The sequence below is a fragment of the Rhinichthys klamathensis genome, unplaced genomic scaffold (genome assembly GCF_029890125.1).
Source record: "Rhinichthys klamathensis goyatoka isolate OS25496 unplaced genomic scaffold, OSU_Roscu_1.1 h1tg000072l_1, whole genome shotgun sequence".
Classification (NCBI taxonomy): domain Eukaryota; kingdom Metazoa; phylum Chordata; class Actinopteri; order Cypriniformes; family Leuciscidae; genus Rhinichthys; species Rhinichthys klamathensis.
This window is the reverse complement of record NW_026606615.1, coordinates 1,971,228-1,995,592: the sequence shown is the minus strand read 5'-3', so window position 1 is coordinate 1,995,592 and position 24,365 is coordinate 1,971,228. Positions and strand designations below refer to the sequence as shown.

Sequence of the window (24,365 nt, the reverse complement as noted above, 5' to 3'; positions counted from 1 at the left end):
TTATTGATTTAAACAAACCTCTATCCTTAAGTATGAGCAATAGTGAAGGGGGACGTCACACATACAATTATCCGCAGCAACAAAGTGACTGGAATAATTCTTTTTTTATGATGAGAATTACTGATTTCCAGCCAGCTGGCAGAGTACAATTCTATGCAAATGAACAGTGGTATGATATGAAGTCTACCAATGGGAGTTATGCAGTCGAGTGGTATGGCAACCTCCAGCGATTTAGTAGATGTTGCACGTGTGAAAGCCCCTTAATAGTGATGCTCACCTCAGCAAACACCCCTAAAATCCCCCCGCAAACCTGACTAAACAGACCTTCTTTTGTTTCTGACAAACAAAACTTCTTTTATTTCATACAAGGCAGGCATACTTTATCAAAAGCATGTCTTCAAGTCATATTTACTGGCTGAATTATCATAGGTACAAATATAGTTACAAATTATTTACATCAAAATAAGTGTTTCTTCAGAGCTTCTGTGCATCACTTCGGCTCTTCAAGGACATCATGTCATAAAAACGTCCACGCAATAAACCTTAAAAGTTGACGCAAGGTATTGCAGCGAGTCACTGTAAGCCGTTGGCTGGCTTGTGAGGACTGCCACAGTACCTGGATAGGGAGAACGTTGGTCGACCTCCAGGAATTGGTCTGAAGGAGTGCAGTTAAACTCCACCATCACGATTCTGAAGAAACAGAGGACTCAAACGCAGCAGAGCACGTACAGGAACACCCAACTGACTGCTCTTGAGCAGGAACTCTGGGAAACAGGAACATCCTGTACAGAGAGACCACAACGATGAAGTTAAGAGACAGTTCAAGAAAGGCTGGCTGCACATAAGTGAACCATTTCAGAACAAATTAATCAGATATCCAGTACTTCAAAGAAAAACTGACTCGCTTTGTCTCATTTATTGTTGCTCTTGTTATTCCGACTTTATTTCTTCTGTGGAAGCAGCAGTGACCAGAGGTCGTACTGCAAACAAAGCACCATAAATCATAAATGCCCCAATATACGCATGGCCAAGTTCTTTTTCACTCTTCGTTTAGGGGTAAAAAGAAGTAGTTTGAAAAATGTGAGAGCTGCAGTATACTGAAAAGACCCCGATATACTTCAAGCGAAATTGAAGAACAAACTAGCGTGATGTCATTTCAAACTAAATGAACAATAGAAATGAACCAGCAGAGGTGGGAGTAAGTCACTAAATGCAAGTCTCAAGTCAAGTCAACTCATTCTGTTGTATGGGTCAAGTCAAGTCAAGTCGCAACTTAGTCATCAAGTTATACCAAGTCGCACACAGGCTAGTTTTACACATTTTTTAACTCTGGGACTTTTATTACTTATTTAGACACAGAGGGCTGATGGGTTACAAAAATAAATAAATTAACTTGTGTGTAATAAATAAATTATCATTAAGAAGCACTTTAAATGCTCTAAAATAAAAATAAATTAAATGAACACAAGTAAACAAGAATTAATAAAACTTTTCCCATCTTGTAAAAAAAAAACTAAAAAGATATTGCATTCTAAATTAGTACTGTATGCCAAAGTTTGTATGTTCTTACTCATAATATTTTGTGTTATGGGATCAAATCACCTGCATATTTAATGGAAATTTGAAGAAAACAAATCTAATAATTTAAATGATTTAAACCCGACTATTTTTTAATACGTGGGTCGTTATAACTGACGTTCTCAACTACTTTCTATATTACTTTCTTCCGCCCGCAACATTTTTGTTTTGTCCCGCTCCCGCCTGCAAAAAGACTTTTTTTCTGTACCTCCAAATACTTTCAAGTTAGCCTACGTGTCGCCACCATACACATCAGCATAAATGCTCCTGATGAATTATTTGTTATTAACCCTCATGTGCTGTTCAAAACCCTATAACACCTGTGGTGTTCCCGGTCAAAAATGACCGGCCCATAAAAAAAAACGTATAAATCACTCATTATACCATATTTTCACCCAATCTTGGATTCAATCTTTTTGTCAACATGTTCTCTTTCAATTAGGACTGGTTTTATATTTTGACTTGCATCTGAATAATCATAGGCCTCATTTATTTGAGAGTAGGCATTTCATTTTTTGAGTAATTTTTTTTTAATTTTTTTTTAATTTTTGAAATATTAAATAAAATCTGAATTGGTATTGTTGATCACACTAGTCAACTTAAAATTTTCACCAGGAATTTTGTTTTGAAACTTTTGTTTTGTAAAAAATATGGCACATAGTCACACTTGTGGTGTTCCCGGTCAAAAATGACCGGCCCATAAAAAATAGCTTATAAGTCACTCATTATACCATATTTTCACCCAATCTTGGATTCAATCTTTTTGTCAACTTGTTCTCTTTCAATTAGGACTGGTTTTATATTTCTGTTTGCATCTGATTAATCGTGGGCCTCATTTGTCTGAGAGTAGGCATCTCATTTTTTGAGTAAAAAACAAATAATTGTGTGGTAATGTCAGATGGATAAATGTATATTAGATGCAGGTTAGGGTAGGATCAAATTTCTCTCTGTGGAAAAGAATGTGTGTAATACTCAAAAAAGTTTGTGTGTTTTAACGTGTGTGTGTCTGGGTAGCGTGTGTATAAATGTATCGATACATGCACAGGTCCAAGGGCTCAATGTTTGCAAGCACACATGCTCATATGTGTACTTGAAAATAATGAACATGCTCCTGAAAACTAAATTGTTCTGTTATTTTCAGTCTCTCCCATTCACTTTCAATGGTCAGCCATTGTGACCATTTTTGACCATGCCTACTCTTAAATAAATGAGGCCCACGATTAATCAGATGCAAACAGAAATATAAAACCAGTCCTAATTGAAAGCTATTTTTATAGGCCGGTCATTTTTGACCGGGAACACCACAATTGTAACAAGGTAACAAAACTCCCACAAAAAAATAAGAAAATTTTCACACAAAAAATGAGATTTAGTTATACGGTTTGGGAACAAAGTCACTAAGTTTCAGTCCAAAGCGATAACATTAACTAGTATTTTCGGGAAAAAGAAAATCTTCTACGGGTCAAATTGACCCGAACACCACATGAGGGTTAAAGCATTAACACACAACCCACACTGTTATAACATAAAAGCAAGCAGATCCTGCGTGCATGGTTTGGCATGACTGCGCGCAAAGTGCGCTCCCTTAATAATTCCTAAAAAGCTGACATCAGTTCATCGCGATCTCACACATCTCTGTTAATATCAATGAAGCTTTCATAATATATACACTTTGTTTGTTATAATTCGAGGATTTGCCAGCATACAGAATTCAACACTGAACAAAAAGTCCGTTTTGAGCGGTGAGGGGAGTCTATCGTAAATGCTTCTGATTGGCCATTGCGTTCCTAGAAATCATCACATATGTCTGTGATTGGCTACATCGCTCAACGCTGCAGACATGTTAGAAATAGAAATATCTGGCATGTAAATCGTTTCTATTTTGTTTTAGTTGTTCTTATTGCTTTTCTGCAACAGATGAATAAAAATGTATTAGTTTTTATGTTTTATTCATAGATATTTCTAGTTTGCGGGAGTCCAGCGAATCGTTTTATTCTCCCTCAACCCGAACACACAGAGTGAGTGCATTACCGCCCGTGCTCCCTCTTATGACGTATAAAAAAAAGCACAATAATTGATTTTTTTTTTTTTCACAAGTCATTTCAAGTAGTTAGGCACAAGTCCGAGTCAAGTCTAAAGTCACAAGGAGCAAGTCTAAAGTCAAGTCGAGTCTTTTCAGAGATCTAGTCAAGTAAGTCTCAAGTCCGGAAAATTGCGACTCGAGTCAAGTCATATGACTCGAGTCTCCCACCTCTGGGAACCAGAGAAGATTTCCATGTCCATGTCACATTTAATATTCAACTATATTATTGATCTGCCTTACTTAAGGTGGACGATGACGCAATATTCTTCTAGAAACAAACTTTGTTGTAATTTTTTCATGTTGTCACTGTGAAGCTGCTTTGACACAATCTGTATTGTTGTAAAAAGCGCTATATAAATAAAGATGACTTGACTTGAAAGAAGTTGGAGCCTCAGAGCCACACTTGTCTATTACGTAATGACCGTGGAACAGTAGTAGTTTGAAGGTGTTTATCAGCTGGAGTGAACATTTACAGAAAGTTTGCTTTTGCAAGCCGTTTCAAACTTCCGAGAGAAACTTGGTTTCAGCCTGATTTTGTTCAAAATGACGTCACACAAGTTCGTTCTTCAATTTCAGCTGAAGTATATCAACCCTTAAGAGTAGTTCAAACAACTCTAGCACTACATTTCAAGTTTTCTGAAGCCATGTGAAAGCTTTGTGTCAGGAACAGACTGAAATATAAGCGGAATATTGTTTTATGGTGATTTTTGGAGCTTTAATTTGGGTTTCACCAAACTAAGAATTAGTGTTGAGTTCGAATCCACCTTAGTTGAGTTACGTCCAATCCAAGTGTGCTGCACAAGTCCTGAAAAGTGAAGCCAAAATGTTTCGATCGTTTTCTTTGAAACTAGGACCTGCCACCATGTTTAAAAAAATTATTTCATTAAAACAGCGAAAACTAATACTAGCCTAACTAAAGTAAGTAAAAATTTCTCAAGCTTACTGAACACGTTAACGTTCGAACCGTCTATTACAAGCAAAAGGACACATAATATATAAATCAAAAAATTCAAATGAAATGAACTGTTTATTAGGCTGCTGTCAATTTAAGATCTAATGCACGGATCCAATATACTGACACATCCTGTTTTCTCCCAACTGTTTACATCCTCACTGAGACGGGCATTTTGACAACTTTGTGTGTATTTAAGTGTTTAAGCGCAATAAGACACGAAGGAGAACTTAATTCGGCATTCGCACACTGACTGATAGGCCCTTTCTGTGAGCGTAAGTGTTCGCACAGAAACTAGTCTTAGACAGCTTGCAAATATCGAAATGATTGTATAAAAAGGCAAGACTTAAAAACACATTGACTTTAATGTCAAAGCAGTACCGACCCGATCTGACCAGGACAATTCCCTCAACTGTCCCAAGCATATTTCACAAAATCCCTGGAAAATGTTCGAGTCCCAAAACGCTGGAGTCCGAGTCAAGTCAGAGTAAAAACGCATCTCAGTCTGTGACAAGTTCAAGTCTGCGAAAAGTTGGAGTACCCAAACTCTACTAAGAGTGTCACACTGGTTTGTGGTGGCATGAGGGTGAGGAAATTCATTTTTATGGCAACTTTTCCTTTAAAGCAACACTAAGTAAGATTTTTTACCTTAAAATAATGTTTTCAAAATCGTTTCAGTGGTTCATCAAGTTGTGACATAGTGAAATGCACTTATGCCACCGCTTTGCGGTCCTTTATCTGATATAACCACGCTATGTAAGATTGCCAGATCGGGTCACGTTTCTGTAGTCTGAATGAGACCTAAGAAAACTACAGATTTGACTTGCTTTACGGCAAGCGTTACGATTGCCGATAGGTGGAGCCAGTGTTGGGAAAGTTCACTTTCTACATGAACTAGTTCAAAGTTCAGTTCACAAATTTTAAAATTAACTAGTTCAGTTCATAGTTCATACTTCACAATTTTGAACTAAGTTCACGGTTCCAAAAAATGAACTAGTTCATAGTTATTTTTTTCCATATGTTGCTGCGAGCTATTTTTTTTTTATTATTATTGCCACAGCCCATATACAACCACAGACAGCAATTCTTTTATCGGCGGGCAAAGTTTGCACAGAAATGTAAGATTTTTCCCATCCTCACCGACCTTGTCTTAAAACTGATCATACGATGCGACGCCTCCTTGATGCTTTGTCGACTACATGCTGCTTCTTGTCTTGATGACGCTTCTTGTCTTGATGACGCTTCTCGCCTTGATGACGCATGCGGCGGCCGCGGTGCGACACTGGTGGCGTGTGTTGCCAGATTGGGTGTTTTTTTCCCGCTACATATTAAGGCCTGTTACGTGTGTTTTAGCCGGGTTTTCGCCTGGAAGGCTTTAAAGAAATCTGACACCCTATTGAACGAAGTTAAACTGAGAGAGCGTGCGTTCACAGACACCAAATGAAAGCGTTCACAGTAACGTTCATCAGGCAGTAATACAGTACTTTCAGTTCACGTTCGCCCAAAATATGAATACTATCGTTCAATGAACGCGTTCAGGCACAACACTGGGTGGAGCGTACTCAACAGTAGACTACAACTACATGTAAGATACCTAGCAGCCGGGTAGCTTTTGAATTGTCATCATGATTCCAAAGCCGATGCTGGATAAACAGAGAGCATGTGCGTGCGTGCGCGTGCGTGCGTGCGTGCGACAGAGGATGTGCTAGGCTAAATTATTTACGACAAAGGTAATGGACAATTCCGCTTCCAACCTGTAGGGCGACTGCAGAGGAAAAGTTACTTGGTGTTGCTTTAAAATTAGACTTCTATGTTCAACCAGCAGAACCAGGTTCTCTCGACAGACCAGCCGTTAGCTTCTGTTCGAGCGTGACCTTACCTTCCAGGTCAGACGCCAACATATTCTTGAGGCTAGGGATGGAATGGTAGACCAGGAAGCAGGCCAGCATGTTGACATCAGTATCGTTGTTCATTGGCTGTCTTCTCAAGTACGCGTGCAGAACACGACTGTTATCTGTTTGCAACGAATAACAGTGTTGTTGGATTAATAGTTAAAAAAATTAAAAATAATCAAGCTTCATGAAACAGTTATATGTGCATTTGAATAGATATTAATATAAGTAAAAAAAACAAGATGTCTAGTGTGGCTTTACCTTTATACTCCCTAAATAAATGACAAAGAAATTCCCAGGCCATAATTCAGACATCCCTCACCCCCTCCAATTTCTTTTATTATATTTATTTTATAATAAATAATATATTTTAATAATTTTGTATTTAAATAATAAATATAAATGAATACATTTATATCAATGAATAAGAATTATAAAATAAATACATTAATAATAATAATTAACTATTTTGTACAAATAAAATGAAAGTTCGTTTTTGATCATTGTGCATTTTACCATTGACAATTAAGCAAATGTCACTCTTTAATTCTCTTTAAAGTAATGCAAAAAAATCTAGTTATCTATTTATTAATAATATCCATTGCTCAATTAAAATCAGCCAGTACAATAAATACTGATAATGATATTGAAATTGAAAGATATTAAATACATTTAGATTTTTTTCAGTATAATAATGAGTATAGGGGAGAACAGTGTAAAAAAAACCCTGAATGGTACTAAAATTAGACATTTCTTTACACAAAATGTAATATATTTTTTTCCTTATGATCTAGAAATATGATCTAGAGATGTTCTTGACAGCTTTCATGACATTCACCTTATTAGCCTTTAAGTTACCAACCCTGCAGAGCATACATGACTATAGCCTTTCACACTAGCTGAAGGTGTTGATCAAAACACCAAATAAATGCAAGTCCTAACCGCTGACTAGAGGAGCTGACCCAGAATCTCTAAAATAGAAATCTTAGAGAGCATATCTGATGCAGCTGATGCTCACCACAGAGCCAGTGGTCCAGGGCTCGATCCGCTGAGCTCTTCATGACGGGCAGGAACTCAGAGTTGAGCAGAAGGCCACGGGTCTGACGGTGTGTGTCTCTGAGCCGCTGCTGAAGGACTCTGCTCTCACACAGCTCTAACACCAGCTTCATCTGCCACAGACTGAACGTCTCACACAGATCGCCCTGCTCCAGAGTCCGCACGGCCTACAGAGATAATGATCACACACACACACACGTATCACACAGAACGTGTTTTAGCTGTTAAAAACAAGGGGTCGAACGACTTCACATTTTTTAAAGTCGACATTTCATGTATTTTTAATGCCATCTTTACTGTAGCTGACCTGGTCAATAGAGATGTGTGTTGGGAGCATCTCTGGGTTTTCCTGTGTCACACATTCATACAGAATTGCTGACAATAAGGCCACTGTCTCCTGCTTCTGTAGAAACAAGACAGCATGTGTAAACTATAGCAACCAGCAACACAACCCATATATGAACTTTCACTTATTTACTAACTTCATGCCTATGAAGTGCATCTGTGGCATGAAGTGGATTACTACAGAAAGTTCATGTGTTTATTGTAATCCACATAAGGGAAGCGTAGCAGCAATAGGGTAATATTTACTCTTATGTTTACTGTACTCATTAATATTTATAGCTAGTGTAGGCAGCATTTTAAGGCATCATAAGATATGAAATAAATTACTCATTTTAGATAGTATTTTAAAGTAGCTCACATAAATCCTTCACAAAGGCAAACTCATATTGAGCAACAATAAGTTTAATGAGAAAAATGATCCAAGAAATGTAAATTATAAATTTATTATTCATCTAATATTAAGAAGTATCTAATTAAAAAATATATTATTTTACCCCAAATATGTATGATATGAATATTGCTTTGTAATTAGAATATCATGCCATTAGTTCAGCATCAAGTTAATGTCAAACTGTTGATAAGTCTCTGGTGTGGAGTGCTATAAATGTGAGCGGGTAACACTATTGTACTTGCAATGTCACTTATAGTCAGTAGAATGTCTGTTGAGGAGCATCAGAATAAAGTGTTAGCAGATATTAAACAGAGTCTACTAATACTCTCAATGACTGATAGTTGACTTGACATGTAGTTAGAAAGGTACTTAAAGGGTTAGTTCACCCAAAAATGAAAATGATGTCATTAATGACTCTCCCTCATGTCGTCCCAAGCCCGTAAGACCTCCGTTCATCTTCAGAACACAGTTTAAGATATTTTAGATTTAGTCCGAAAGCTTTCTGTCTCTCCATTGTAAATGTATGTACGGTATACTGTCCTTGTCCAGAAAGGAAATAAAGACATCATCAAAGTAGTCCATGTGACATCAGTGGGTTAGTTAGAATGTGTTGAAGCATCGAAAATACATTTTGGTCCAAAAATAACAAAAACTACGACTTTATTCAGCATTGTATTGTCTTCCGGTTCTGTTGTGGATCCGCGTTCAGTGCCGCCGCTGACGTAAGACGCTGCTGACGTGTGTCTGGTGTGTGTGTGTGTGTGTGTGTGTGTGTGAGTGTGTGTGTATGTATTCGGGTTCTGTTGTGGATCCGCGTTCAGTGCCGCTGCTGACGTAAGACGCTGCTGACGTGTGTCTGGTGTGTGTGTGTGTGTGTGTGTGTATTCTGGTTCTGTTGTGGATCCGCGTTCAGTGCCGCTGCTGACGTAAGACGCTGCTGACGTGTGTCTGGTGTGTGTGTGTGTGTGTGTGTGTGTGTATTCGGGTTCTGTTGTGGATCCGCGTTCAGTGCCGCCGCTGATGTGTGTCTGGTGCGCCCGAGCTTCGTTTACAGTCTGAGGGAGACGCACGCTGGAAACTAAACAATCTTCGCAAACATGTCTAAGGATTTCCACACAGAGGAAGACTTGCAGTTTTTGCCCAGCCATATTTATTTGAACCCGAATACACACACACACCAGACACACGTCAGCAGCGTCTTACGTCAGCAGCGGCACTGAACGCGAAACACAACTATTCAGAACCGGAAGACAATACAATGCTGAATAAAGTCGTAGTTTTTGTTATTTTTGGACCAAAATGTATTTTCGATGCTTCAAAACACTCTAACTAACCCACTGATGTCACATGGACTACTTTGATGATGTCTTTATCTCCTTTCTGGACAAGGACAGTATACCGTACATACATTTACAATGGAGGGACAGAAAGCTCTCGGACTAAATCTAAAATATCTTAAACTGTGTTCTGAAGATGAACGGAGGTCTTACGGGCTTGGAACGACATGAGGGAGAGTCATTAATGACATCATTTTCATTTTTGGGTGAACTAACCCTGTAAGGTTAGTAGAATATCTAAAGCAGACTATCTAAATAAAATGTAACTGCAGAGCGAACCCAATCAGTCACTTCTGAGGGTTCATGACGGTTAGGATGCTGCCTTAAAAGTTAGATAGCTAAGTAAGCTGCAGCAGCTCATTTCTGAGACTCCAGAAGTCATTTCACATACAGTGGGAAAGAAATGACAATAAACCTACTTTGATGTATTACAGTTATACTTTTGAAGCTGAAAGTTTTTGTTATTTGTCCTGCGCCTGCTGAGCTTCCATTATTTACTATAAACACATTTCCCGTTTGTTTATACACAATGAAGGGGCGAGTTGCATTATTGCATGTTGTATTTGCCAACATACTAGATGGTGTCCAGATGTCCATGGGTTCAATGGAGTGTGTGTATGATTTTTTTGATTATTTTTTTATCCTGTTCAAAAATGTGTTTTATTAAACATGTAAAGTTAACTCTAGTCACTGTATGCCTTACCAACATAATTCCTGTTTTTTCTCCATATATACAATCCCTTTCAAGTATCATTGCACATACTGTATCATGTAAAAGTTATCAGGTGACCGACTTCACATGGTCATGGCAGGACAAGTGATTTTATCACACTGGTCTCATATTCAGTCATTTTTTATTTTAACGTTTCTCCTGGTGTAATGCTTCACCACTTTCATTCTATGTGCATTGCTCGGGAAAGCAAACTCAAGGATAAGAAAGGTGGCAGCTTTAAAATGTAAATTTCTAGTGGAAGTTATCATAAGGGAATATGATATAGTTATATAGTAATACTCCATATAGTTGCTTTTTTTAAATTCATGGATATTTATGGATGTCTTAATTTATTTGCTTTCGAATATTAAACCATTGAGCTTTTATTTTGAAGGAAATTTTGGGTTGTATTATTTTGATTGTCATTCCAATTTGGGAAGATTGTTGGGGCGTAAGCCACCTAAACTCAGTGCTCACCAGATCATGAGCTGTTCATGTGTAAAGGAATGCAATGCTGCATTTCAAGCACTGAAACTAGAAACTGCAAATCACACAAATGAACTATTTTGGATCCAAAACATCCATTTTCCTCAAAACTTGACAAGTTTCCATCCCATATTGCTCTTCACATATTTTTGCTTATTTATGAAAACTAAGGGAGACCTAAATAATTTTTCAACAACATGAGAAGGATGCTGGCGATAAAACGTATAACAGAACCCAGAACATTCCTTTCAGATAAAAATGAGCCATAATAATCCTCTAAAACTCCATAAACATAAAAACCAAAGGCTGTTCTACTAAACACAGACGTGGAAACTCATCATCTGTCATGAAAAGAAAATATTAATTACTACACAATTGCATCCTGCAGTGTGTAAATTGAGGCCTTTCACTTTACCTAAACAGTTTTTAAAAGATCAAGTCGTCTCAGTAGAGTGAAATTTTGTCTCTGACAGCTATTTAGTATCCACATCTCTTTCCTTACGAATGCAAAAGCTCTGTAGGGACATGAACACTTTTTTTCCGACTGCACAAACCAAGCAGTTTCCCTTAAAACAACACGTTTATGGTCTCACATGCTTCATGTTTTCCGAGGCTCTGCAGAAGTACTCGGCGAAGGAGACCAAAGCAGCGTCTGAGGTGAAGGTTGAGATGGCCTCGGGCTGCGTAGGAGACGGACAAAAGAGTGGGAGGGAAGGGAAAATTAGCTCATTGACATGAAAAATATTCTTTGCACGAGTTTGAAAGAACACATAATGCTGCATTATTCCAATTAGGAACACAAGACCTCAACAAACATCCGGAGATATCTTTATGCCTTTTTCCTCTGTATTTGCATGAACGGTTTAATGCTTGAATTATTTTACAGCTTTACAAACAGACAAATGACAGAGTAAATATTGACAGACATTGGCCAAACCAGTTTGTGGACAGTAGTTTGATCAGGCACACAGACCGACCTTAAAAGTGCGAACTTCAGCGCTTCTATTGTTGAGGTTTGGGGCCAGTAAACTCTTCCAACCTTGAGGGTCGTCCTTGTACGGGAGCTGTCCGGCACGCAGCTTCACGTAGAGAATGCCGTCTCTGGATAAGATGGATCTAGAAAACAGAATGTACTCAATCTACTCTGTTTTTCTTCACAATTACCTTAAGTTCCGTTCCAAAACCCAGTGAGCTGGCTTGCTCTCTTCATAGGGAGCTGCCTTCTAAAGCAGCATACTAACTGAAACCGAACTTAAAGGGTTAGTTCACCCAAAAATGAAAATTATCCCATAATTTACTCACCTTTCAGCCACACACAATCAGAGTTATATTAAAAATATCCTGACAAATAGAGCTGATGTTGAGTAGTTTGAGATGTCAGCATTTAATGAAGCATAAAACTGCACTACCGTTCAAAAGTTTGGGGCCTGTGCGATTTTTTAATATTTTTTGAGTATTTCAAAATTCTCACCAAGGCTGCATTTACTTAACCAAAAACACAGTAAAAACAGAATATATTGCAATATTATTGCAATTTAAAAGAACTGTTTACTATTTTAATATTTTGTCAAATGTAATTTATTCCTGTGATCAAAGCTGAATTTTCAGCATCATTACTCCAGTCTTCAGTGTCACATGATCCTTCAGAAATCACTTTGATATGATGATTTGTTGCTCAAGAAACATTTCTGATTATTATCAATGTGAAAACGGTTGTGCTGCTTCATATTTTTGTGCAAACCGTGATACATTTTTTTCAAGATTCTTTAATGAAAAGACAGCATTTATTTGAAATAGAAGCATTTATTTGTAACATTATAAATGTCTTTACTGTCACTTTTGATCAATTAAATGCATCCGTGCTGAATAAAAGTATTAAATTCTAATAAAATTTAATTTCTATTAAATTGTCATTTAAAAATGCGTATATATGCACAAATTCTGGGTAAAAGAGTTGAATTTGGTTCATCTATTTATATTAATACTTCCATACTGAGCAAAATAAATATGAACATTTCAGCATCTTGGATGAACTTTTTTTTTTTTCACTGAGCTTGTCGCAGTGCATTCTGGGATTGCTTTATTTTAAAGAACACGTGATGCTCATTAGATTGCAAAAAAAAGATTGCTGCCCAGTGCCCACCTTTTGGGAAAGTCTTTGCATCTGGACTTTGGCTACGATGCCTCAAAATACTGTCTAGATAGGAAGCTCAGATTTTGGAACAAAGCTTAAAGCTGTTTAGTTTGACTCAAATCTCTGTTAATCTACATGTAGACTTACTGCAGATGATGGGTTCCTTTACTGATGTCGATGTTTAGCTCCCAATATCTTGGACCTTTTACCTTAATCTGGATGCAAAGAGAAAAAAATGTAAGGTCAGATTTAGGTAGTTCATATGAGCTATACTTGGAAGTGGAAGTTTAATTTGTTACCCGTTTTAGAAGGTGAAGCTCAGGCAGCATGGTGGGAGCCATCAACTCCACGGTTGTCTCCTCGTACCACTGTGTCTCCTATTAAACATATACCACATGCATGCAAAAACAGATTAGAAAGCTAACGCCTTGCACTACGATGTATACGTCTGCTATGCGTGACTCAATGCCTGCGTGAGCAAATATGTCTTTGTAATTGCTGTGAACAGCTGGTTCTCTTCCTTTGGCTGGCGTCATTTAATTGAAAAGATGAGTCCTCTCCAAGCAGCAGGAGAGACACGGTCAGACGCCACGGTCAACCTTCAACAGTCCTTCGCCATGTTTATCACCCAAGAATCTCTTTGATGTGGCCTAACGGCTTCACATGCAACGGGACGGCTAGATGTTGAGCAACCAGCTAATTATATGCAGTCTTAAACGACACATGGCATTCAAGTTTATTTACTGAAGAAAAAAATTATTTGAATAAAGAAATGGGATCATGAAACATGTCAGATCTGAGCGTGTGTTTGCAGTGCACTTTTAAGGAGGCTTTTTCACCTGGAAATGGAGGTTGAAGGTTAAATTCATCCTTAATGATATAATCTAAACTATAAAGTGGCGCAGTACATACCTTGTAGGTGACATCTAGCAGAGCGTAGCAGGGTTTGAGAGTGTCCACGTCTACAGGCACCAGCAGACGAGGCTCTGCTGCGAGGACAGCCAGGTGGCGTAACGCCTGGAGGTGATACCTTCAAAGAAGAACAGGAACATATGTTTAGGAGAAACCAAAAAAAGCTGATTTATACTTTCAACCAGTCACTCCTACTAGACACTTTGGCCAGTTGAATTTTATTTATAGGCTAATATACACATTTATCAATTGTAGTCTTTTAAAAAGGCATTTGAAATAATAAACTAAGTGCGATGTAGTGTTGTCAAAATATAGATTTTTCGATACTGAAATATCTGAAACACTTCCAATACTCATTTTCCACATAATAGATACATTATACCAGCAGCTCTTTCTCTCTCTCTCTCTCTCTCTCTCTCTCTCTCTCTCTCTCTCTCTCTCTCTCTCATGAATCTCTCCGACAGCGAGTTACACACAAACCCGCCTCTCCTCACTCACGCGTTTAATTTGCTCTGGGTGAGTATTGTTGGTGTTAGAGGTCTTGAATTTCGGATTGGGATTGCGCATTATTTTACTAATTCCCACAGATTTTGTTCTCACACACAAAGCCGCATCTCAGTACTAAATAGAGTTATCTTCGCTGCTTATTGCGCTTAAACAGTAAAATACACACACAATAATATACAAATGTGAGTATTCACGTAAATGCAGTCAGTTATGTTTCAAGTGAACGTAAACAGTTGAGAAAGAAAATGCATGTGTAACACAATAATGGATCCTTGCGTCAGGTCTTAAAGTGACAGCAGCCTAATAAACCTGCTGCCAAATTATGAGATAATATTAAAAATATCTATATGTTTTTCTACATGGTATAGATGACAAAATTGTGCCCAGTGAAAATTCTGAGAGGCGAGTAACTTTGGAAAACCACTAGCCAGAGTGGCTGGTGAGCAAAGTTAATGTTAAGCCCTGGTCCCAACCTAAAACCCAAACCCATCCAGGGTATCCTGACACACAGCCGGTTGTAGTTAGCAACTCGGGAGTACACGTTTCAGTTACTATCAAGACAAAGGATTACGGTCATCTCTATTTTTTGTGGAAGTGGCAGAAATGAAATGCAGTCTCTAACCAGAAAATTTGTGTAATTTTTTTGCTGCATACTATGCTTACTTCATGTGCATACTATAACACTATATAGTAGGTGAAAAACAGTATGTGAGCTGAGTAGTATGTCCGAATTCATAGTATTCATAAAGCAGTAGGCAAAAAGTATCTGAATGACCTACTACTTCCAGTAAGACTCTGAAGTGCGTATCACTTTACTATCCTCATGATGCCATTTGAAAGGATTTGTGAATGGCATTGAAGCGACGAATCTGATGTTGTAGGTCACATTACAACATGGCAGATGCAGAGCATTCATTCATACTAGACGCATTCATATTATATAGCACGTACTTTCGGTCGTGAAATCGTATGTGATTTGGGACGCACCTTAGACGTATAGTTTTATTTCAAACTCAAAATTATTTTTGTAAAAACTGTGCTTTTGCTCTTTCATTAAAATAAATGGCACTTGCTTTGTCATTTTGTCATCTAATGCAAAGACATTCACACATTTTTAAGTATAATACTTTTTTGGCCTGATGTATAAAATGACACGTTGAACCATGTAGCTACAGGCAATTAAAACAAACACATTCACGATTCTGGGTAACTCGTCTCATTTACAGTAAAATTGAAAGTGGTTTTCCTCAGAAGTGAAGACAATACAGACATATTTTCTCACTGTGACGTGTGTGTGTGTGTGTTAGCAACTGATGTGCATCTACCTGTTGTCTGTGCTGTGAGCAGGAAAATGAGGATAAAGTGCACAAAGGAGGGCAGCAATGGCCGAGTTGGAGGTGCTGAGGGTGTACCTGTGGAAAAAAGTATGTGAGAAAAATTTCAATCTTGCTTAGGTTTTTGACTGACATCACATTACCAGCTGAGTGAGGGAAACGTAAATCAGCGAACAATGCATGTGAACTGACATTGGAAAATTAGCGCTAAACAAACAATGGACACACATGCTGCATATTCAATTGTGCCAGGAGGCAATATTTCAGAGTGCATGTGACACACGCAATTGTGTTGCGAGGGGGAAATTGGTCATCCATTGTTCACCGGTACTATTTATGCTCTTTCAAAGGCCTCACTTAAAAAATAATGGCCGAGTTGAAGAGTGCACTTGAACAGGTTCTGACAGGACGAGAGGCTCTTACTGTGCCTTTCATTGACCTGGTTAGAGGTCAAATTATTTTGCTTTTAAAGTGCTCAAGAGCCCGTGTACCGGCCAACCAGACAACCTGCTGCGCACTGCATCACACACACACGTTTCCATACATTTGTTATATGGCATTTTTTTAATATCTACAGCAGAATGAATGTAGGGACGCATCTGGCATTTTCTGGCATTTTTGTATCTTCCACATTTAAACTTGGTGCATGAAGAAGCATTATTGCAAATTTGACGTCAATGATGATCCTCGTGCATCGTGTGACCGAATGTAACTGAATATGTAGAAGTGTGAATGACATGAGGATGCGTAAATGATGGCAAAATTCATTTTTGGAAACTTCCTTTAATTCACTATTTAGCAAAGAATAAAATGTGGGGTCCAAGGACATAAAGAAGCCATTTCGTGACAGAGGAAGTATTATGATAAAAAGCTATTATCGTACTTTTAAAGTCAGAGGACAAAAATACAATAGTGTTTTATCTGCGGTTATAAATAGCATGAAATTTAGCTGACATGTTCTCATGCTTTGCTTGGCCAAATACCAACAACCTTTGTCCTGAGAAATAATTCATGCCTGTGTGGGAGGAAAGTTTAATATAGTGCTGCAGGAATGAGCCCTTAAACCCAGACACTTCCGGTTCCATCAAGCGAATGGGTTTTTTGAATGGGTTCTAGAGAAAGGCTAAATTGGACTACAGATGTTGCCGGGGACATTAAACGCCATTATGCTGAACAGATAAACTCATCTATTCAATAGTCCACTTTTACAGCCTAGTTGTGTTTGTACTCTTGCTCTTGAAAACTATTCAAACCCAAACTTTACAACTTTTATTCCCGGTTTTACAGATAATGCTCAAGTCTAATCCCAGACTAAAATATATGTTTGAGCTGAACTGTTTTAACTGAAAGCAACTTGCACTGACAGATCTTCAAATATGTCAGAGCCATTGTTTTGTCTCAAGATGCACACCAGTAATATTTTTTTTCTAAAGCACGTTTAAAAAAAAAAAAGCTACTTAAATGTCCTAATTGAACTAAGGCCCAATCCTGGCTTAATTAAAACCTGTCCGTGAAACCAGGCTGTAGATTTTAAACGAAGATTGAAAGAGTTGTTGGAAGATTATGTTGAATGTTGAAGTCATGTGACCATGGTGTCGTTCGAAACTTAAGCTTTTTACTTCTGGTAACTGTATTTAGGCTTCAAAATTCATAAAAGTTGTGAAAATTATGTTGATGAACAAAACGTGTAAGAATAATCAACTTTTGTCAGTTACTGGCTTTTGGATTATAACTCAAAATAAGCTTGAATGAAAAATATCAGGGTTATGATAAATGATGTTGGTAGAGCAATCATATCAAACTCAACCAACCTCCCTCCACCCAAGAAGAGCAGGCCCAGGGCCATGTGATGGGCCATGTGGAAGCCATAGTTCATCTCGCCAAAGGTGCGTTTGTGGAGGAAGCGGCACAGCTGCAGCACTTTCAAGTTCCCTGAACCGGCCATGACCATAGAAACCGCCAAGAGGACCATGCTCAAGCACGTCTGCAGGTTATACTGCCCTGTCTGGAGGATACGGAAAGTTGTGTGAACTTTGAGATTTTTGATGACATCAGGATGAACACCACTGATGCCAGTAAATACTTACCACTGTAGCCGTAGAGGTCGTCAGACACTGCATGAAATTTCGGGCAAATTTGTACTAAAGGAGAAAGAAAACGCTTAGAATATTCAGAGAACATTCAGAAAAACTTTCACAAATCTGTGAGGAGGAAGTAAATGTCCTCTTACTAAGCAGTCAAAAGCATCTGAATTTGCAGACCCAGCAAACCGGAATCCCACGGCCAGGCAGCCTCCAGCAATTATATAGTCATGAGCTTGACTGTGGAAACAGTGACAACTTTATTTCACTCATCAAAGGAAGAAAAGCTCTCAGATTGTCAATGGAAATTCAAGTCAGACATGAGGAACATTATTGAAAACACCTCCAGATGAATGAGAAACAGTCTGTGGGCATAAGGATCTCCTACAAATCACACCAGACGATAAAAACAAATCAGTCAGAATCGGATGCTACTCACACTAAGGTCTCCATGTTAAGATCCTCAGAGACGGACGTCTGCTCCTGGTTTCCAATGTTTTCCTTGATGATCTGAAAACATGCATTTGTTTAGCTTTAATCGTATTAAAAGGGCCTGACACAGTCTACATGACAACATCACGTCATCTCTATTCACTAACAATGACCAATGCTAGCTCAATGCTCGGAGCCAGCAACAGTAAAAGGGAAGACGTTTTGTATTTATTTAAAGTTTTATCCATTTGTGGTTTCAGTAAATGTTCAAGAAAGAAAATGTAACTTTAAGAAATTTAAGGTCAAAGATTTTCCATTGACGTGCATTGCTAGAATGTTCAGCATTCCAACATTCCAAAAACTAACCATCAGGGATGATGTCATCAATATTTGAATACTGAATTGTGATTGGCATTTTCTTTTTCGCATGTAAAAATAAGAAAATAAAAGCAACTAGATTGACAGAAACAGACAGTTTTGTACAAAACACTCTCAGGCCGTGTGTCCACCAAAGCGTTTTTTCACGCGCCTGGCGTATGTTTTCAATTGTTTTCAATGGGAGCGCCGCGTTTTTAGAACGCCATGAGCGTAACGAGGCGCTGAACGCTTTTTTCACGCTGAAGCGCAGAGAGCTCGGCGTTTTTACAGGTCGCCGAGAGTTGAAGAATGTTCAACTTTGGGTAAAACGCAGCGCTCATCACTGTCACTTTTTACCCAGCCGTCCAATCACAGTGGAGGAGGGGCGGGACTAACACCACACCGACCAACTGTCACAACATTCTTTCTGTACAACGACATCAACATGCACGGCTAACCGAACAAAATGGATGAAAAATACATTTTTAGTATGAAACAAATTATCTGCAAAATCAGTTACAAGTAAACTGTGCTGCGGATATTCTGTATCATAGCAACGAAACGTCTCAACGGAAAATACGCTGCACTGCCAAAACGCTCTCAAGGGCCCACAGCTAGGCGTCTTCAGCAGAGCGTCTAGCGTTTTTAGCTAGCAAAAAAAAACGCTTTGGTGGACACACGGCCTCAGAGTTCAGGCTGCAGGACTTCTGGGTGATTTTCTAAAGCAGATACTAGAATACAATTCTAAACAAACTGGATAAACTGCAACAGCTGCAGCATGGTAAATTTACCTCACTATTATTATGCATTAATACATGATGATTAACTAACTATATTCTTCTATGTACATTTCTGAAATGCACTTTCTGTAAAGCTGCTTTGAAACAATATGTATTGTGAAAAGCACTATACAAATAAATTTGAATTGAATTGAATATAAGACACACTTTGAAACATCTCAATAACCTTCCTCTCCCTCGTCTCTTGCTCAATGACCTCTACACCACCATTACGGCTGAAGTGACCAAACAGTTCTGCTTTTCACAACACAAGTGTTGCTAAATATTTGACCAACCTATGAACTTAACAGAGAATAGGGACGTAAAAACATGATGTTGGATCAGTCCCTGCAGTTTGTTAGAGCTCTAACATACCTGAGGCACATTACTGGTCACCCAATCAGCATTGGGAACGATCTCGTCCCACATGATAAGACATCTGGCCAGCGTCTGTACAGAGAACAAAGACAAAGCTACTAAACACAAAGAGCTTGCAATGGATAAACATTTTACGCTGAATTGTCAAAAAGGAAATATTTGTACATCCCTTTCTTCAGAAGCATTCATGTTTATTGGTTAAATCCTGTATGGCTCTGTTTCAAAACCTAGTGAGCTAGCTTGCCTACTTGCCAGATGCCTTCTAAGGGGCTGATCACACAAAGCAGTTTTGCATTTAAAATGTGAGAATGGAATAAAAACAAAGTTTATTAAAAGTTGACCTTTTTAACTTAGACAACAGATGCAAGCGCAAAGGCCAAAAGTCAAACTTGATTTAGGGCTTGATTTTTTATATTATCAATCAAATTCACTTATATTTTCCACATTTCAATGCAAAAATAAAACAAAAAATATTTGCGAGTTTGGCAAAAGCATGTTGCTAAGTTGCTAAGTTGCAGAAATGTTAATAAGAATAATTTTACAACGTGGAGGCAAGCTTTAAAAATGTTTGTGAATGTGCAAGACTTCCGATTCATTAGCAGTTATAGATAAATAACAATAATAACAAAGTGCAGTAAATGGTCAAACTATTTGCGCTAAACCAGATTATAATTAACATAATGTGGTAAGAAATAGCAGTTTGTGATATCAAGCAACATAACCCGCTGTTTTGTACAGCTAGAAATAACTGAAAGCGGATGATGCCAGACACAATAAAGTTACAAATGACCACGCCGCTCTTACGTTAAAAATAAGGTGGATAAACTAAATAAAACGCAAATTCTAGGTAGAAAAAAATTATTTATAATAAGATCATTTTTATTGATGCCATTACAGTATAAACGACCATCTGGGATGCTGTTTTCACAATGCATTATAGGATTGACTTCTCAGCAAAGAATAAAGCGATAATCCTATTGAATTTGGTCAAAATAAGGTAAGAAGGGCATCATAAACTACTACCTCTAGGAAGTCTATGAAGGCAGCATTAAAGTCCCCCTGTAGTCTGTAATTTTATCCCTTAAAACTCATATTTGATCACCAAAATTACATATTTAAATGTTTTTTTTCCTGTGAAATAAAATAATAAAATTCTTCATGCCTTAAAATAGCTTGAATGTAACACCCTTGGGCTTCATTTAGTATACGATGAATCATGAATATGCCCTGCCTCCACTCACGCCAGCTCAGAGATCCACTCGGTCAACTTTACTGTAACGCTGCACAATGGCAAGTGGAAATACTGGTTTAATTCAGCCATATATGTTGAACCAGGAACTGATTCAGAAGAAGTGCAAGAGGCTTGCTACAAGTCAATGTATCAGAATGGTAATGCGTTTTTTGGATCGCTCTCTACAACGTCAGACACATAACGGTAATTAATATGATTAGCCTTTGGCTTGACTACGTTATCAAACAGCTAATAAAGTGTTGCTAATGTTACACAAACCATGTTCCTGTTCACCATCTCAGTCTGCCTTCTAAAAATCAGCATCCTTAGAAACGCTTTGAACAGCTTAGAACGCCAGTGGAGAAAGGCATATAGTTCACAACATCGTAATATACAGCATATTTAAAATTCACCCGCTGTATTGCTAAATGTACCCAATTTTTCATATCAACAGAAAAATATACTGGGATAACCTGGCTTCTCTTGAGACTCCCCTGCTTCGCAGCAGTTAAACCCACTAAACCCGCTATATGCTAAACCCGCGCCCTTGTGACGGGATTGGTTATTTTTGACGTAAGAAACACCAGCGATTTCAAACCGTGTTTTTGAGACAGTCTTTGGTTCGCTGCAGTTGTAAGGAGAAAATACTCAGCAATGGTGTTGACTGAAGAATTTGCACATGGTTTGTCTTAAAGCTGCGGTAGGTGACTTTTGTAAAAAATATTTTTTACATATTTGTTAAAACTGTCATTATGTCCTGACAGTAGAATATGAGACAGATAATCTGTGAAAAAATCAAGCTCTTCTGGCTCCTCCCAGTGGTCCTATTGCCATTTGCAGAAAGACACGCTCCAGGTCAGAAACAACCAATCAGAGCCAGGAGGAATGTCTTAGCAGTGTCAGTCACGCTCGTGTCCGCGCTGATCACACCCCTCTCTTGCACAGCGCGAGCCGTGGTTCAAACTCAAGATTGCCGGCGTGCTGCAGCTGTGCTTATGACGGAGAAACAACCTAAACTGCCAATTCTCGAGTGACACCTGCTCATAAAACAAAGAGGTAAAAGGAAAAAGACAGATGACGATAAACAAGCCAAAAAGAAAGAATTACACAGAGCCCATTGACTCGGTGTCAAAACTCTAGCCGCATAACATGTAGATAAAATGTCACGCACTCTGCTAAGCAACAATCGAAACCTGCTAATTCACTGGCTTGTCATGTTGCTGAAATAATGTACTAGCACACCTTATCTAGCATTATATATCGCTAGAATAATTACTTACATACTGTAACGTTAGTTACCGTTATATTAACGTTATCTTACTAGCTATTTATAACTTATAGAATGAGTGCAACGTTATAAAGTTACATGTATTGCAAAATACATAATGATTTGAGGACCAAGTTTGTAGTCAAAGTATGGGCAGGCCATAGTCAATGTAAAGCATATTGTTGACGTTAAGTCCCTATTAGTGAATGTGCCATATAACTTTTTATCCGCTGTTATCGGTGGCCCTGTTTACTAGCCTGCGCGTTCACGACAGGCTCCGCTGTGGAGGACGAGCTGTGGAGGGAGGGCTGTAGCGCAGCAGAGAGCAAGGGGGTGGGACCTGTAAGTTGTGCTGTTCAAATTTTCAGGCTAAGTCAACGTTTTCTCAAAACTCCCTACTGCAGCTTTAAATCATAAAAACACCACATAGACATAAAACAACATTAAAAACTTGATTTTCACCACATGGGGTCTATAAGGTTTTGGAACAGTGCCAGAAAGGAAGTGACATTCCTGTTGGTTAACAAGCACAGCTGGCTAAAATGACCCCATATGTGGCCTAAAAAACCATCATAAAACACGAGAACCCTAAAAGTGGAAAAAAAGGTAAAAAGTGTGATTGAACCCAACGCGAGGTGTTAATGTGCAAGTCCCTGTGACCCCAGAGGCTATCGGCCCTGTAACGCTCTCTCACCCTCAGCAGCAAAAACTCAGGCTTGATGAAGTCCAGCAGGAACATGGTGTCTGGGGCTTTCAGCCAATCAGCTATAGACCTGGAGGAGTCCAGAGAGACAGGTGTGAATGTGAGAGAAAAGACGAGCTTCAATCTTCCACTGCTCTCAAGAACTGAGAACCTTTTTTACACAAAGACACAAAGCATTACATTGTATACTTAATTAAAGGAAAGGTGTGTGATTTGGGGAATTTTAAAATACTCTTATTTATCCTGGTTTATTGCACAGAGACAACTATAATTTGTAAGTTGACCTTTATTTGAGAGGCCCAACAACTTCTAGATCAACCAATGCTGCGGGACTATCTGTTTGCTCAACAATGGAAGACAAAAGAGGGCAGAAGGGGCAGTAAAATCATAATATATTTGAATAATATGTTTGCTGCTGCTAGTGTGATGTTATTGTTAACTAAAACTATTAAAAAGATATGATTTTGGTCATTAAAAGAAAGATGAAATAAAATAAAATGTAAATATTAGATGAAAACCTGAAACTTAAAAAAAAAAAAACTTTAAAATGAGAAAATGTAGCCAACTAACTGAAATAAAATAAGTTTAAGTTATGAAATGATAAAGGACAAAAACCAACACTGAAGAAGCTATATAGATATAATTAAAAGTAAATATGACATTAAAAAAAATTATGATATAAAAAACATAATTACATTCAAATGAAAATATAAAAATAAAAGCCAATTCAAAATTTTTATAAATACTGTAATAGTATATAAATAATACTAAAATAAGACTGTGCTTGTGGCACAAAAATGACACATTTCACCTTAATGCTTAATGTTAGGATGTGGTTCTTTGGTCAAATAGAAATGGAACAAAAGTAAGTGAATAAAAAAATAAAACTCACCTATTATTTGTTTTCAGGTAAATCATGGCTAGAGCAAGAGTCGCACCAGGACAGGTCACATCCACATTGATAGTGTCACCCTCCTAATAAAAAGAGTTACATTTAATCTGTGTTGCCTTTTGAATATTATTATATAATGCAGTGTATGTTCTGCATACTACAACACAATTAATTTACATTTATTAATTAAATATGATGAAACATGCAAAATATAAATAAATACAAATAGATGGCATTTCAAACATTATTCATATTTTTTTCTGGAAATAGCCCATAATTTGTGAGCATGAAAACATACTAATGGGTAATTCACACCAATAATATGAAAAAAATTTCAAATACTATGCTTTGATCATTTATATACATTTTATTTGAATCTAATTCTATGCTTTGATCATTTATATACATTTATTTGAATCTAATTCTATTTTAATTCTACTTTCCTTTCTTGTTAACTCAATTCAAATTGCATTAAATATATATATAGATGATGCATGAATATAAAGTATGCATGGAATGCAGCATA

At 37.8% G+C, this 24,365-nt stretch overlaps 1 protein-coding gene across 4 annotated transcripts in view; it reads right to left on the bottom strand.

Annotated features, from left to right (window-relative positions):
* Positions 1-24,365, bottom strand: part of anapc1 (anaphase promoting complex subunit 1) — a 115,789-nt gene that overhangs the window by 39,045 nt on the left and 52,379 nt on the right. For 2 of the 4 annotated variants that reach the window (XM_056250657.1, XM_056250659.1), the window contains exons 32-48: positions 23,840-23,922; positions 22,939-23,017; positions 19,744-19,818; positions 18,240-18,310; positions 17,950-18,040; positions 17,807-17,860; positions 17,531-17,724; positions 15,711-15,797; positions 13,879-13,996; positions 13,266-13,343; positions 13,114-13,181; positions 11,810-11,948; positions 11,426-11,512; positions 7,869-7,964; positions 7,524-7,728; positions 6,493-6,627; positions 434-782 (exon numbers count right to left, since the gene is read on the bottom strand). In XM_056250657.1, the coding sequence (XP_056106632.1) occupies positions 670-782; positions 6,493-6,627; positions 7,524-7,728; positions 7,869-7,964; positions 11,426-11,512; positions 11,810-11,948; positions 13,114-13,181; positions 13,266-13,343; positions 13,879-13,996; positions 15,711-15,797; positions 17,531-17,724; positions 17,807-17,860; positions 17,950-18,040; positions 18,240-18,310; positions 19,744-19,818; positions 22,939-23,017; positions 23,840-23,922 (1,773 nt within the window). In that variant the 3' untranslated portion in view covers positions 434-669. Of the gene's footprint in view, positions 1-433; positions 783-6,492; positions 6,628-7,523; positions 7,729-7,868; positions 7,965-11,425; positions 11,513-11,809; positions 11,949-13,113; positions 13,182-13,265; positions 13,344-13,878; positions 13,997-15,710; positions 15,798-17,530; positions 17,725-17,806; positions 17,861-17,949; positions 18,041-18,239; positions 18,311-19,743; positions 19,819-22,938; positions 23,018-23,839; positions 23,923-24,365 lie in introns of those variants that run through there. The other 2 variants (XR_008807103.1, XM_056250658.1) reach the window with 2 other exon arrangements.